Source organism: Eucyclogobius newberryi, unplaced genomic scaffold (genome assembly GCF_026437365.1).
Source record: "Eucyclogobius newberryi isolate DKJ021-1_F unplaced genomic scaffold, fEucNew1.0.hap1 SCAF_101, whole genome shotgun sequence".
Classification (NCBI taxonomy): domain Eukaryota; kingdom Metazoa; phylum Chordata; class Actinopteri; order Gobiiformes; family Gobiidae; genus Eucyclogobius; species Eucyclogobius newberryi.
Genome location: NW_027315726.1, coordinates 17,501 through 29,968, shown reverse-complemented (window position 1 = coordinate 29,968; position 12,468 = coordinate 17,501). Strand labels below are relative to the sequence as shown.

General features: G+C 47.8%; 1 protein-coding gene across 2 annotated transcripts in view; it reads right to left on the bottom strand.

Moving 5' to 3' along the window:
* Positions 1 to 856: 856 nt before the first annotated feature.
* The window catches only part of LOC140382556 (PTB domain-containing engulfment adapter protein 1-like), a 27,298-nt gene continuing 15,686 nt past the window's right edge, over positions 857 to 12,468 (bottom strand). The window contains exons 6-10 of one of the 2 annotated variants that reach the window (XM_072465921.1): positions 10,174 to 10,260; positions 7,473 to 7,694; positions 5,925 to 6,063; positions 3,905 to 3,999; positions 857 to 1,621 (exon numbers count right to left, since the gene is read on the bottom strand). In XM_072465921.1, the coding sequence (XP_072322022.1) occupies positions 1,550 to 1,621; positions 3,905 to 3,999; positions 5,925 to 6,063; positions 7,473 to 7,694; positions 10,174 to 10,260 (615 nt within the window). In that variant the 3' untranslated portion in view covers positions 857 to 1,549. The remainder of the gene's footprint in view (positions 1,622 to 3,904; positions 4,000 to 5,924; positions 6,064 to 7,472; positions 7,695 to 10,173; positions 10,261 to 12,468) is intronic. The other variant, XM_072465922.1, reaches the window with a different exon arrangement.

Sequence of the window (12,468 nt, the reverse complement as noted above, 5' to 3'; positions counted from 1 at the left end):
AAAATTGCGGTTTATTACGATGTACGTATAAATGATAGTTTTACATCAATGGAGCAGGTATTTATGGAGGAAAATGACAGGAAGTGACTTCACACCAGGGACACTCATTCAGGAAGTGACATCACACCAGGGACACTCATTCAGGAAGTGACATCACACCAGGGACACTCATTCAGGAAGTGACATCACACCAGGGACACTCATTCAGGAAGTGACATCACACCAGGGACACTCATACAGGAAGTGACATTCATAGAGGAAGTGACATCACACCAGGGACACTCAGAGGAAGTGACATCACACCAGGGACACTCACACAGGAAGTGACATCACACTAGGGACACTCACGCAGGAAGTGACATCACACCAGGGACACTCATACAGGAAGTGACATCACACCAGGGACACTCATACAGGAAGTGACATCACACCAGGGGCACTCATACAGGAAGTGACATCACACTAGGGACACTCATACAGGAAGTGACATCACACCAGGGACACTCATACAGGAAGTGACATCACACCAGGGACACTCATACAGGAAGTGACATCACACCAGGGGCACTCATACAGGAAGTGACATCACACTAGGGACACTCATACAGGAAGTGACATCACACCAGGGACACTCATACAGGAAGTGACATCACACCAGGGGCACTCGTACAGGACGTGACATCACACCAGGGGCACTCATACAGGAAGTGACATCACACCAGGGACACTCATACAGGACGTGACATCACACCAGGGACACTCATACAGGAAGTGACATCACACCAAGGGCACTCATACAGGAAGTGACATCACACCAGGGGCACTCATACAGGAAGTGACATCACACCAGGGGCACTCATACAGGAAGTGACATCACACCAGGGGCACTCATACAGGAAGTGACATCACACCAGGGACACTCATACAGGACGTGACATCACACCAGGGACACTCATACAGGAAGTGACATCACACCAAGGGCACTCATACAGGAAGTGACATCACACCAGGGGCACTCATACAGGAAGTGACATCACACCAGTGCAATTTTGAGTTTTTCTAATTCAAAAGGACGGGACAAATAGTGTTTTCAAGCCTCAAAAAAAGCTGAATTTGTGTTAAAGTTTGTAATAAATCTGTGGATCAAATGAAAAAACAGGATTTTCTCTGGAGTGTGTGTCATAATGTGCTTTTAAATCTCCAGTAAACACAGTGAAATGAGAGTTAAATGTGTTTAAAGCAGCGTGACCTTCCGAGCTCGATCCCAGTTCCTCCGGTGAAACGGCGTCACTTTCCCGCTCGAACCTTTGCCTCCGTTCTGGACTTGAAAGTGTGTTGAAGTGACATTTTGTGTCTGGAGCGCGGGTCAAACGCAGAAGCGACGCGTACAGCGGAGGCGTGGCGGCTCAAACTGTCACAAACACGGACCTAAAGGAGTCCAAACCGGTCCCAAACGCCTGTAGGTGCTGTCGTTTTGGCCTGCGGGGGGAGCACACGCCGCCGGGCGCGTTCGGGACACTGTGGACGGGCGGCGGACATCTTGGCTCCATCAGCAGCGGCCGTCGAGCGGGTCCAGAGAGAACACGGCGCCCTCTAGTGTCAGTCCCATTTTGAACCCCTCCTGGAAACAAACAGCAACGATCGTGAAGAGGAAAGAAGCGAAAAGAAGGAGCGAGCGCCTCAAAGAAGTGAGCGCCTCAAAGGAGTGAGCGCCTCAAAGAAGTGAGCGCCTCAAACTAGAGTGAGCGCCTCAAACCAGAGTGAACGCCTCAAAGGAGTGAGCGCCTCAAAGAAGTGAGCGCCTCAAACTAGAGTGAGCGCCTCAAACCAGAGTGAACGCCTCAAAGGAGCGAGCGCCTCAAAGAAGTGAGCGCCTCAAAGGAGTGAGCGCCTCAAAGGAGTGAGCGCCTCAAAGGAGTGAGCGCCTCAAACCAGAGCGAGCGCCTCAAACCAGAGCGAGCGCCTCAAACCAGAGTGAGCGCCTCAAACCAGAGAGAGCGCCTCAAACCAGAGCGAGCGCCTCAAACCAGAGGGAGCGCCTCAAACCAGAGAGCGCTTTATAATAACTTTTGGAACATTGGTTTGAGTTTGAATCTCATACAATTTAACGTTATTGATGTTAGAAATACTTGTACTTGCAGTAAAAGTACTGTTTATGTACTTATCCGCCTCCTCGGGGCCGACACACGTGTGTCTGAGGGCCACTTTGGACCCTCAGGCCAAAACTACATTTTAGGTTTCATAATATTCAACCCTATTTGACCCTAAAAGTCTGTTTTTATGAAAATTTTTTGAGAAGTCCATATTTACTATGGATAAATGAAGAAATGGTTCGAATGAGTGAAACGATTTGCCATGAAATGTAAATAAAATAATGGAGAAAAATGTAAAACAAGGACATAAAAAAACAAAAAAAACTTGAAAAACTTTGTCAACAACACAAACAAAAGCACAAAAACAGAACAACAAACTGACCATCTCTGCCTCTGCAAGAGAAGAAGAGAAAAGAAGAGATGCCGGAGTTAAGAATGACATGCAGACTTGTGCCTCCTGCTGGAGGAGCTGTGTTACTGCAGCCACAGGAGGATTATGGGATGTTTCAAGATGAAAACAATTTATACATTTTAAGGGAGAGAGATGTCACAGAGTCACATTCACAGAGAAGCAGAGTCACAGAGAAACAGAGTCACATCCACAGTCACAGAGTCACAAAGACACAGAGTCAGAGTTGCAGAGGCACGTCCACAGAGTCGCATCCACAGATCCACAGAGTCACAGAGTCGCAGAGACACAGAGGCACATCCACAGAGTCACAGAGACACAGATGCACATCGATAGAGGCACAGAGACACAGAGGCACAGAGACACAGAGGCACATCCACAGAGTTACAGAGTCGCAGAGTCACGGAGTCACAGAGTCAATGAGGCACATCCACAGAGTTACAGAGTCGCAGAGTCACGGAGTCACAGAGTCAATGAGGCACATCCACAGAGTCACAGAGTCAATGAGGCACATCCACAGAGTCACAGAGTGAATGAGGCACATCCACAGAGTCACAGAGTCACAGAGTCACAGAGTCGCAGAGACACAGAGGCACATCCACAGAGTCACAGAGACACAGATGCACATCCATAGAGGCACAGAGACACAGAGGCACAGAGACACAGAGGCACATCCACAGAGTTACAGAGTCGCAGAGTCACGGAGTCACAGAGTCAATGAGCCACATCCACAGAGTTACAGAGTCGCAGAGTCACGGAGTCACAGAGTCAATGAGGCACATCCACAGAGTTACAGAGTCGCAGAGTCACGGAGTCACAGAGTCAATGAGGCACATCCACAGAGTCACAGAGTCAATGAGGCACATCCACAGAGTCACAGAGTGAATGAGGCACATCCACAGAGTCACAGAGTCACAGTCGCAGAGACACAGAGGCACATCCACAGAGTCACAGAGACACAGATGCACATCCATAGAGTCGCAGAGACACAGAGGCACATCCACAGAGTCACAGAGACACAGAGGCACATCCACAGAGTCACAGAGACACAGATGCACATCCATAGAGACACAGATGCACATCCACAGAGTTACAGAGTCGCAGAGTCAATGAGGCACATCCACAGAGTCACAGAGTCAATGAGGCACATCCACAGAGTCACAGAGTCAATGAGGCACATCCACAGAGTCACAGAGTCAATGAGGCACATCCACAGAGTCACAGAGTCAATGAGGCACATCCACAGAGTCACAGAGTCAATGAGGCACATCCACAGAGTCACAGAGTCAATGAGGCACATCCACAGAGTCACAGAGTCAATGAGGCACATCCACAGAGTCACAGAGTCAATGAGGCACATCCACAGAGTCACGTTGCTCGAGTCTCTGCGTCGTTTCCTGACCTGCATCTCGTCCAGTCTGGACTGTATGTCGGGAGGGAAGTCCGCGGCTCCACAGGTGAACGGGTCAAACGGCTCGGCTCCGAACAGGTCTTTGTCTGAAACATCAAACACACGTCACGCTGACCGGCCCGACTGGGACGAAGTGGACCGCGGTTCTTTAACCGCAGCAGCGCAAACGCTGCTCGTGTTGTGACGAAGCAGCTTTAGCGCATTTTCACAGCAGCAAATGAAATCGATCACAGCGGGTTCATGGCTCTAGCACATCGTTTTTGTTCACGTGACGGAGAAGTGAAGCAGGGCGGAGCAAACGCTCGGGCAACGGTGATGCGCACGGCTCTCGTGTTCAGTCTGACGCCGTTCATACTGCACTGAGAATAGTTTTGGACGAGGTATGAAAACCTTACTATTGACCATTTTGCAAAATCAGAGGAAAAAACACTTTGATAATATTTGGAACGCCGTGTAAGTGCTGTTTGGTGGCTTTGATGGATCATGTGGTCGAGAGAGAGGACGTTTAAAAGAAATAGGAGCGGGCTGAGGACTGATCCCTGTGGCACTCCAGCAGGTTAGCAGGCTCCTGGCTGATGGACACACTGAACCTTGCACCAGAGTCACACACCCAAATCCTGAGGTTCATCAGGATGTCACGATCATCCGGGTCAAACGCAGAAGATCCAGCCGGACTCGGACAGAACATGCTCTCGAATCGTGATGTCACTGGACACTTTCAGCTGTTCAGTTTATGTGGAATCACAGATGTCACGATCCTCTGGAAAGGTTCTGAACTGTTTAGAGAACACTTTTTCCATATTTGTGGTCTAAATAGAAGTTTGGATATTGGCCTTAAGTTTTTAGGCTCCATAACTTAATGTTTAAAGCGCCCCCTACAGGTCGAACGACTCATTCAACTAAAATGCAGTTTAGATAAATGTTTTTTTAGGTTTAGAATTTCACTTCCTGTTTGTATTTGATGATAACACTAAGAAATTACCCAGCAACCACTGGGCCAAAACTCATCTAATGTCACTGTTTGTTTTATTTGACAAATAAAAAATATATGAGAGCAACTTTATTTTCTTGAATTAATGTTTAGAGTCAAAAAAGTTGTTTCTTTTGTGTAAATTCTGCAAAAACTTTGACTGGATGTCGCGATGTCACTTCCTGTATGAGTGTCCCTGGTGCGATGTCACTTCCTGTATGAGTGTCTCTGCTGTGATGTCACTTCCTGTATTAGTGTCCCTGGTGTGATGTCACTTCCTGTATGAGTGTCCCTGGTGTGATGTCACTTCCTGTATGAGTGTCTCTGCTGTGATGTCACTTCCTGTATGAGTGTCTCTGCTGTGATGTCACTTTCTGTATGAGTGTCCCTGGTGGGATGTCACTTCATGTATGAGTGTCCCTGGTGTGATGTCACTTCCTGTATGAGTGTCCCTGGTGGGATGTCACTTCATGTATGAGTGTCCCTGGTGCGATGTCATTTCCTGTATAAGTGTCCCTGGTGTGATGTCACTTCCTGTATGAGTGTCCCTGGTGGGATGTCACTTCATGTATGAGTGTCCCTGGTGTGATGTCACTTCCTGTCATTTTTCTCCACAAACACCTGCTCGATTGATGTGAAACTATAATGTGTATGTACGACAGGGACAAATACACCAAATAAAGTCAACATTAGAACATCGTAAAAACCTGTCGTACGTCAGACAGCGACAAATTTAAAGTTTTTTTGACCCACGGCCCAATTGTGTCAAATAATGTGTCTGATACGGAGAACATCAGAAGCGCCGGACGAAGGTTTCATGTTCTGCTAAATAGAGCCGTAACGTCCTCCAACGAAACGGGTGAAAAGACGACCACGAGATGCCAGCACAGCCAGCAGGGGGCGCCACAGAGCTAATGGCATCGGTAAACGGTAAAACCATACTTCCAAACACTCTTCGTGACGACCACATCTCCATGGAAACGAGCAGACGGACGCTCCCGTTTGTGGAGAAGAACGCTCGCTCACACGTGTTGTTCTTACCGAAGTCTGGAGGGGGCGATGTGGGCGGCGGAGGCGGGCAACCGTTAGACGCAGGAGTGGGAACCAAGGGAGTGACCGGAGAAAAGGGCACCATGTCGAAGACGTCTGTGGATTGAGGCTTCTGAGAGACACTGACCGCCTGAAAGCACACACGGGGGAGATGTACACGCCATCAACACGCTATACACGCTATACACATGCCATCAACACGCTATACACGCTATACACACACTATACACACGCCATCAATACGATATACACACGCCATCAACACACTATACACGCTATACACACGCTATACACACTCTATACACACGCTATACACACTCTATACACACGCTATACACACTCTATACACACGCTATACACATGCTATACACACGCTATACACATGCTATACACATGCTATACACACGCTATACACACGCCATCAACATGCTCTACACACGCTGTACACACGCTATACACATGCTATACACACGCTATACACACGGTATACACAGGCTATACACACGCTATACACGCTATACACACGCTTTACACACGCCATCAACACGCTATACACACGCCATCAACACGCTATACACGCTATACACATGCTATACACGCTATACACACGCTATACATGCGCTATACACACGGTATACACACGGTATACACATGCTATACACACGCTATACACGCTATACACACGCTTTACACACGCCATCAACACGCTATACACACGCCATCAACACGCTATACACGCTATACACATGCTATACACGCTATACACACGCTATACATGCGCTATACACACGCTATACACAGGCTGTACAAACGCTGTACACACGCTATACACACGCCATCAACACGCTAAATACGCTATACACGCCATCAACACGCTATACACACGCTATACACACACTATACACACATTATACACGCTATACACATGCCATCAACACAATATACACGCAATACACACGCTATACAAATGCTATACACATGCTATACACACGCTATACACACGGTATACACACGCTATACACACACCATCAACACGATATACACGCTATACACACGCTGTACACACGCTGTACACACGCCATCAACACGCTACACAGAGATAGATGTTTTTTGCTTTTTCTTGGATGTTGATATTTTTTGCAAAGGAGAACTAATAAACAAACTCCATTAAAGATTTAATTTGCCTTTACTAAATATATATATATATATATATATATATATATATATATATAAAACATTTAAAAATAGATTGTCCTGATCACTTATCGATTGTATAAATATATAGTAACATTAGAAGGTGAAGCTTTCTATTGTTATGAATTTAAATGTTTGCAATAAAAATGTAATAACTATATAACATTTAATTAAAAACTGAAAATATAACAGGTTTAGGCAGAACTGCATCATTTATCAAGTGCAGTGACAGGTCTGAGCCTGTAGAGGGCAGCAAAGGTCCACTCACACACAGAGGGTCAGAACAAGCAGCACCAGAAGAAATAACAGAAGCAATAAAAGTAAAAGAGTAAAAGTTTGCGTTACTCTGGGGCGTGGCACGCCGCAGCCAGGGGGCGCCACAGCAGAAACAACAGCTCTGGAGCGGGGCGGAGTCAGAAGACCAGAAGAAGAAGAAGTGTTGGACTCTGGAGAACTCAGAGGAGATAAAGTGACCGAAGAGATCTCCAAACACGAGAGTGACCAGAAGAAAGAGGAAGAGTGAGAGAAAGAGAGGAGCGAGGGGTGAGGAGGAGGAGAGAGGAGGGGCTGAGGAGGAGAGGAAGATAGGGAGGAAGAAGATAAGATAAGATAAGATATTCCTTTATTGTCCCACATGGGGAAATTTCATTGGTGCAACGCAGGTAGATACAGAGGTAGATACAGAAGAACAGATCACTTATAGGAAGTCTGAAAAACACTTTCAGTAGAAGATCTCCTATAAATAAATAAAAACTCCCATAGACAAATAAATAAATAAATACCATTGCATGTGATCCCGACAGTAATTGCACATGAATATGTGTCACGACAGCACATAGATTGCACATGAATTTCACAGTAATTGCACATACGACAGAATTGCACATCAGTATTAGGTTAGGTCAGTATTGCGACGGGATAACGTGACGATCTCCGGGTAAGACGACTGTTCTCCGCAGTTTCATGAGTTCCTCCTTTGTGGAAACGCGGTGCGACGCCGGGCGGGGGGCGGGGCCGGAGCCGGGGGGCGGGGCCGGAGCCGGGGGACTCAGAGCCAAGACACATCGCAACGACACGACGAAAACACTCAATCCAGCCGAATAAAGTCAAAACAAGTTAATTTCATATAAACGTGTATATAAACGTGTACCGACGACACACCGTACTTTAGCGCGGCCGGAGGGCGCGGGGGGGGGGGCTGGTGGGCTCGCTCGGAGCTAGCTCACGTCACAACAACACAACGAACGCAACGAAAAACGCTCAAATTTAGCCGAAAAAAGTCAAAAACAGTTGAATTAAAAAACTTCCAGCGCGTGTCCCTATCGTACAGTAAAATAGAAAAAATATACTAACTATATTTACAAAATATAGGAGATAAAGCACAATAAGTGTGAGAGAGAAGAGAGAGCGTTTACACCGGGCTGCCAGCTGTACCAGCGCCTTATGAGGAAGAAGAGGGGGGAGGAAGAGAGAAATATACCAAGGGTTAATCAGGAAATCAGATTGTTTGAAAAGATTTAGTTAGTGTTAAAGAAGCAGCAACAATAGTAAAAGTTAAACCTGGTTTAGTCCTGGTTTAGACCTGGTTTAGTCCTGGTTTAGACCTGGTTTAGTCCTGGTTTAGTCCTGGTTTAGTCCTGGTTTAGACCTGGGTTAGACCTGGTTTAGTCCTGGTTTAGTCCTGGTTTAGACCTGGTTTAGTCCTGGTTTAGTCCTGGTTTAGACCTGGTTTAGTCCTGGTTTAGACCTGGTTTAGACCTGGTTTAGTCCTGGTTTAGTCCTGGTTTAGACCTGGTTTAGACCTGGTTTAGTCCTGGTTTAGTCCTGGTTTAGACCTGGTTTAGTCCTGGTTTAGACCTGGTTTAGACCTGGTTTAGACCTGGTTTAGTCCTGGTTTAGTCCTGGTTTAGACCTGGTTTAGTCCTGGTTTAGTCCTGGTTTAGTCCTGGTTTAGACCTGGTTTAGACCTGGTTTAGTCCTGGTTTAGTCCTGGTTTAGACCTGGTTTAGACCTGGTTTAGTCCTGGTTTAGTCCTGGTTTAGACCTGGGTTAGACCTGGTTTAGTCCTGGTTTAGTCCTGGATTAGACCTGGTTTAGTCCTGGTTTAGTCCTGGTTTAGACCTGGTTTAGTCCTGGTTTAGACCTGGTTTAGACCTGGTTTAGTCCTGGTTTAGTCCTGGTTTAGACCTGGTTTAGACCTGGTTTAGTCCTGGTTTAGTCCTGGTTTAGACCTGGTTTAGTCCTGGTTTAGACCTGGTTTAGACCTGGTTTAGACCTGGTTTAGTCCTGGTTTAGTCCTGGTTTAGACCTGGTTTAGTCCTGGTTTAGTCCTGGTTTAGTCCTGGTTTAGACCTGGTTTAGACCTGGTTTAGACCTGGTTTAGTCCTGGTTTAGTCCTGGTTTAGACCTGGTTTAGTCCTGGTTTAGTCCTGGTTTAGTCCTGGTTTAGTCCTGGTTTAGTCCTGGTTTAGACCTGGTTTAGTCCTGGTTTAGTCCTGGTTTAGTCCTGGTTTAGACCTGGTTTAGACCTGGTTTAGACCTGGTTTAGTCCTGGTTTAGACCTGGTTTAGTCCTGGTTTAGTCCTGGTTTAGTCCTGGTTTAGTCCTGCAAATTAGTTTCTTCTGGAATTTGGCTATAGTAGTTTCTTCTGGGTCGTGGGCGTGGTCTTACCGGATGAATGTGGGCGTGGTCTTACCGGAGGAATGTGGGCGTGGTCTTACCGGAGGAATATGGGCGTGGTCTTACCGGAGGAATGTGGGCGTGGTCTTACCGGAGGAATATGGGCGTGGTCTTACCGGAGGAATGTGGGCGTGGTCTTACCGGAGGAATATGGGCGTGGTCTTACCGGAGGAATATGGGCGTGGTCTTACCGGAGGAATGTGGGCGTGGTCTTACCGGAGGAATGTGGGCGTGGTCTTACCAGAGGAATGTGGGCGTGGTCTTACCAGAGGAATGTGGGCGTGGTCTTACCAGAGGAATGTGGGCGTGGTCTTACCGGAGGAATGTGGGCGTGGTCTTACCGGAGGAATGTGGGCGTGGTCTTACCGGGGGATCGTGGGAGATCATGAGCTGATCCTCCAGGTCATGAAGCTGTTTCTTTAACTCTGTGTTTTCTGTTTCCAGCTCCTGGATCTGAGAAACAAGACCAGAGAAAAGAACCAATGAAGACAAAAGTGCTACTAACCAGGAAATCTAAAAAGTAATACCACTTGCACAAACGCCAGGACTAAACCAGGACTAAACCAGGACTAAACCAGGACTAAACCAGGACTAAACGTCCAGCCTGCGGGTCAGTGGATCTGACCGCTCTAACCGAGCGGGAGTCGAACCGGCGACCTTTGGATCAGAAGTACTTTACCACTGAGCTACTGTCGCCAGGACGACTACAATAAGTGTGAGTGTCATGACGTCAGAGCAGACGTGTCCAAACTGTGGCCCGGGGGTCAAATGCGGCCCTCACACCATCTTTTCTTGGGCCCTCAGGCTTCATGCTAAAGGCACAAACAACAAAACATTTATTTTTTACTGTAAAATTGGAAACATTCAAACATTTTGATGTCATAAAAACCTAATATTGATGTCTTATTAAAGGAATAAAAGAGGGTTTCATGCGCCAAATCTGAGTCTCATTTTCTGGTGGCGTGGACAGCTCAGTAGTCAACATGTCAATCCTTCCCTGCGTGCTACTGCACACCTGCAGCCTCCTTCCCATAGCAGCATGTTTCCATGGTTACACATGTGTGGTGGATATGTGTGTGTTTAGTTCCTTCAGTTACAAACATGACAGAGAAAGACTCAGAAGAGACGCAAATCTGAGACGAGAGACGATGTGATCGAGCTAATAAACAAACACACGTTTAGAGGCGGGGCTATAGAGGCGGGGCTATAGAGGCGGGGCTATAGAGGCGGGGCTGTGGAGGCGGGGCTGTAGAGGCGGAGCTGTAGAGGCGGAGCTATAGAGGCGGGGCTGTAGAGGCGGAGCTGTAGAGGCGGAGCTGTAGAGGCGGAGCTATAGAGGCGGGGCTGTAGAGGCGGGGCTGTAGAGGCGGAGCTATAGAGGCGGAGCTGTAGAGGCGGAGCTATAGAGGCGGGGCTGTAGAGGCGGAGCTATAGAGGCGGGGCTGTAGAGGCGGAGCTGTAGAGGCGGAGCTGTAGAGGCGGAGCTATAGAGGCGGGGCTGTGGAGGCGGGGCTGTGGAGGCGGGGCTGTGGAGGCGGGGCTGTGGAGGCGGGGCTGTGGAGGCGCCTCACGGGGGTGAGTTGCGCATGCGCATTTTTAAAAAAGGGACTAACAGTCGCTTGAGTTCTCAAATTGGCGAAAAATCCTCTATTGGTTTGGAGACAACACTCGTCTCTGTCTCTGTTTGGAGACAACACTCACTCGTCTCTGTCTCTGTTTGGAGACAAGGCTCACTTGTCTCTGTCTCTGTTTGGAGACAAGGCTCACTTGTCTCTGTCTCTGTTTGGAGACAACACTCTTCTCTGTCTCTGTTTGGAGACAACGCTCACTCGTCTCTGTCTCTGTTTTGAGACAACACTCGCTCGTCTCTGTCTCTGTTTGGAGACAACGCTCACTCGTCTCTGTCTCTGTTTGCAAACAACACTCACTCGTCTCTGTCTCTGTTTGGAGACAACACTCACTCGTCTCTGTCTCTGTTTGGAGACAACACTCGTCTCTGTCTCTGTTTGGAGACAACGCTCACTCGTCTCTGTCTCTGTTTGGAGACAACACTCGTCTCTGTCTCTGTTTGGAGACAAGGCTCACTCGTCTCTGTCTCTGTTTGGAGACAACACTCACTCGTCTCTGTCTCTGTTTGGAGACAACACTCGTCTCTGTCTCTGTTTGGAGACAACGCTCACTCGTCTCTGTCTCTGTTTGGAGACAACACTCGTCTCTGTCTCTGTTTGGAGACAACACTCGTCTCTGTCTCTGTTTGGAGACAACACTCGCTCGTCTCTGTCTCTGTTTGGAGACAACACTCACTCGTCTCTGTCTCTGTTTGGAGACAAGGCTCACTTGTCTCTGTCTCTGTTTGGAGACAACACTCGTCTCTGTCTCTGTTTGGAGACAACGCTCACTTGTCTCTGTCTCTGTTTGGAGACAACACTCTTCTCTGTCTCTGTTTGGAGACAACGCTCACTCGTCTCTGTCTCTGTTTGGAGACAACGCTCACTCGTCTCTGTCTCTGTTTGGAAACAACACTCACTCGTCTCTGTCTCTGTTTGGAGACAACGCTCACTCGTCTCTGTCTCTGTTTGGAGACAACAATCGTCTCTGTCTCTGGTTGGAGACAAGGCTCACTCGTCTCTGTCTCTGTTTGGAGACAACACTCACTCGTCT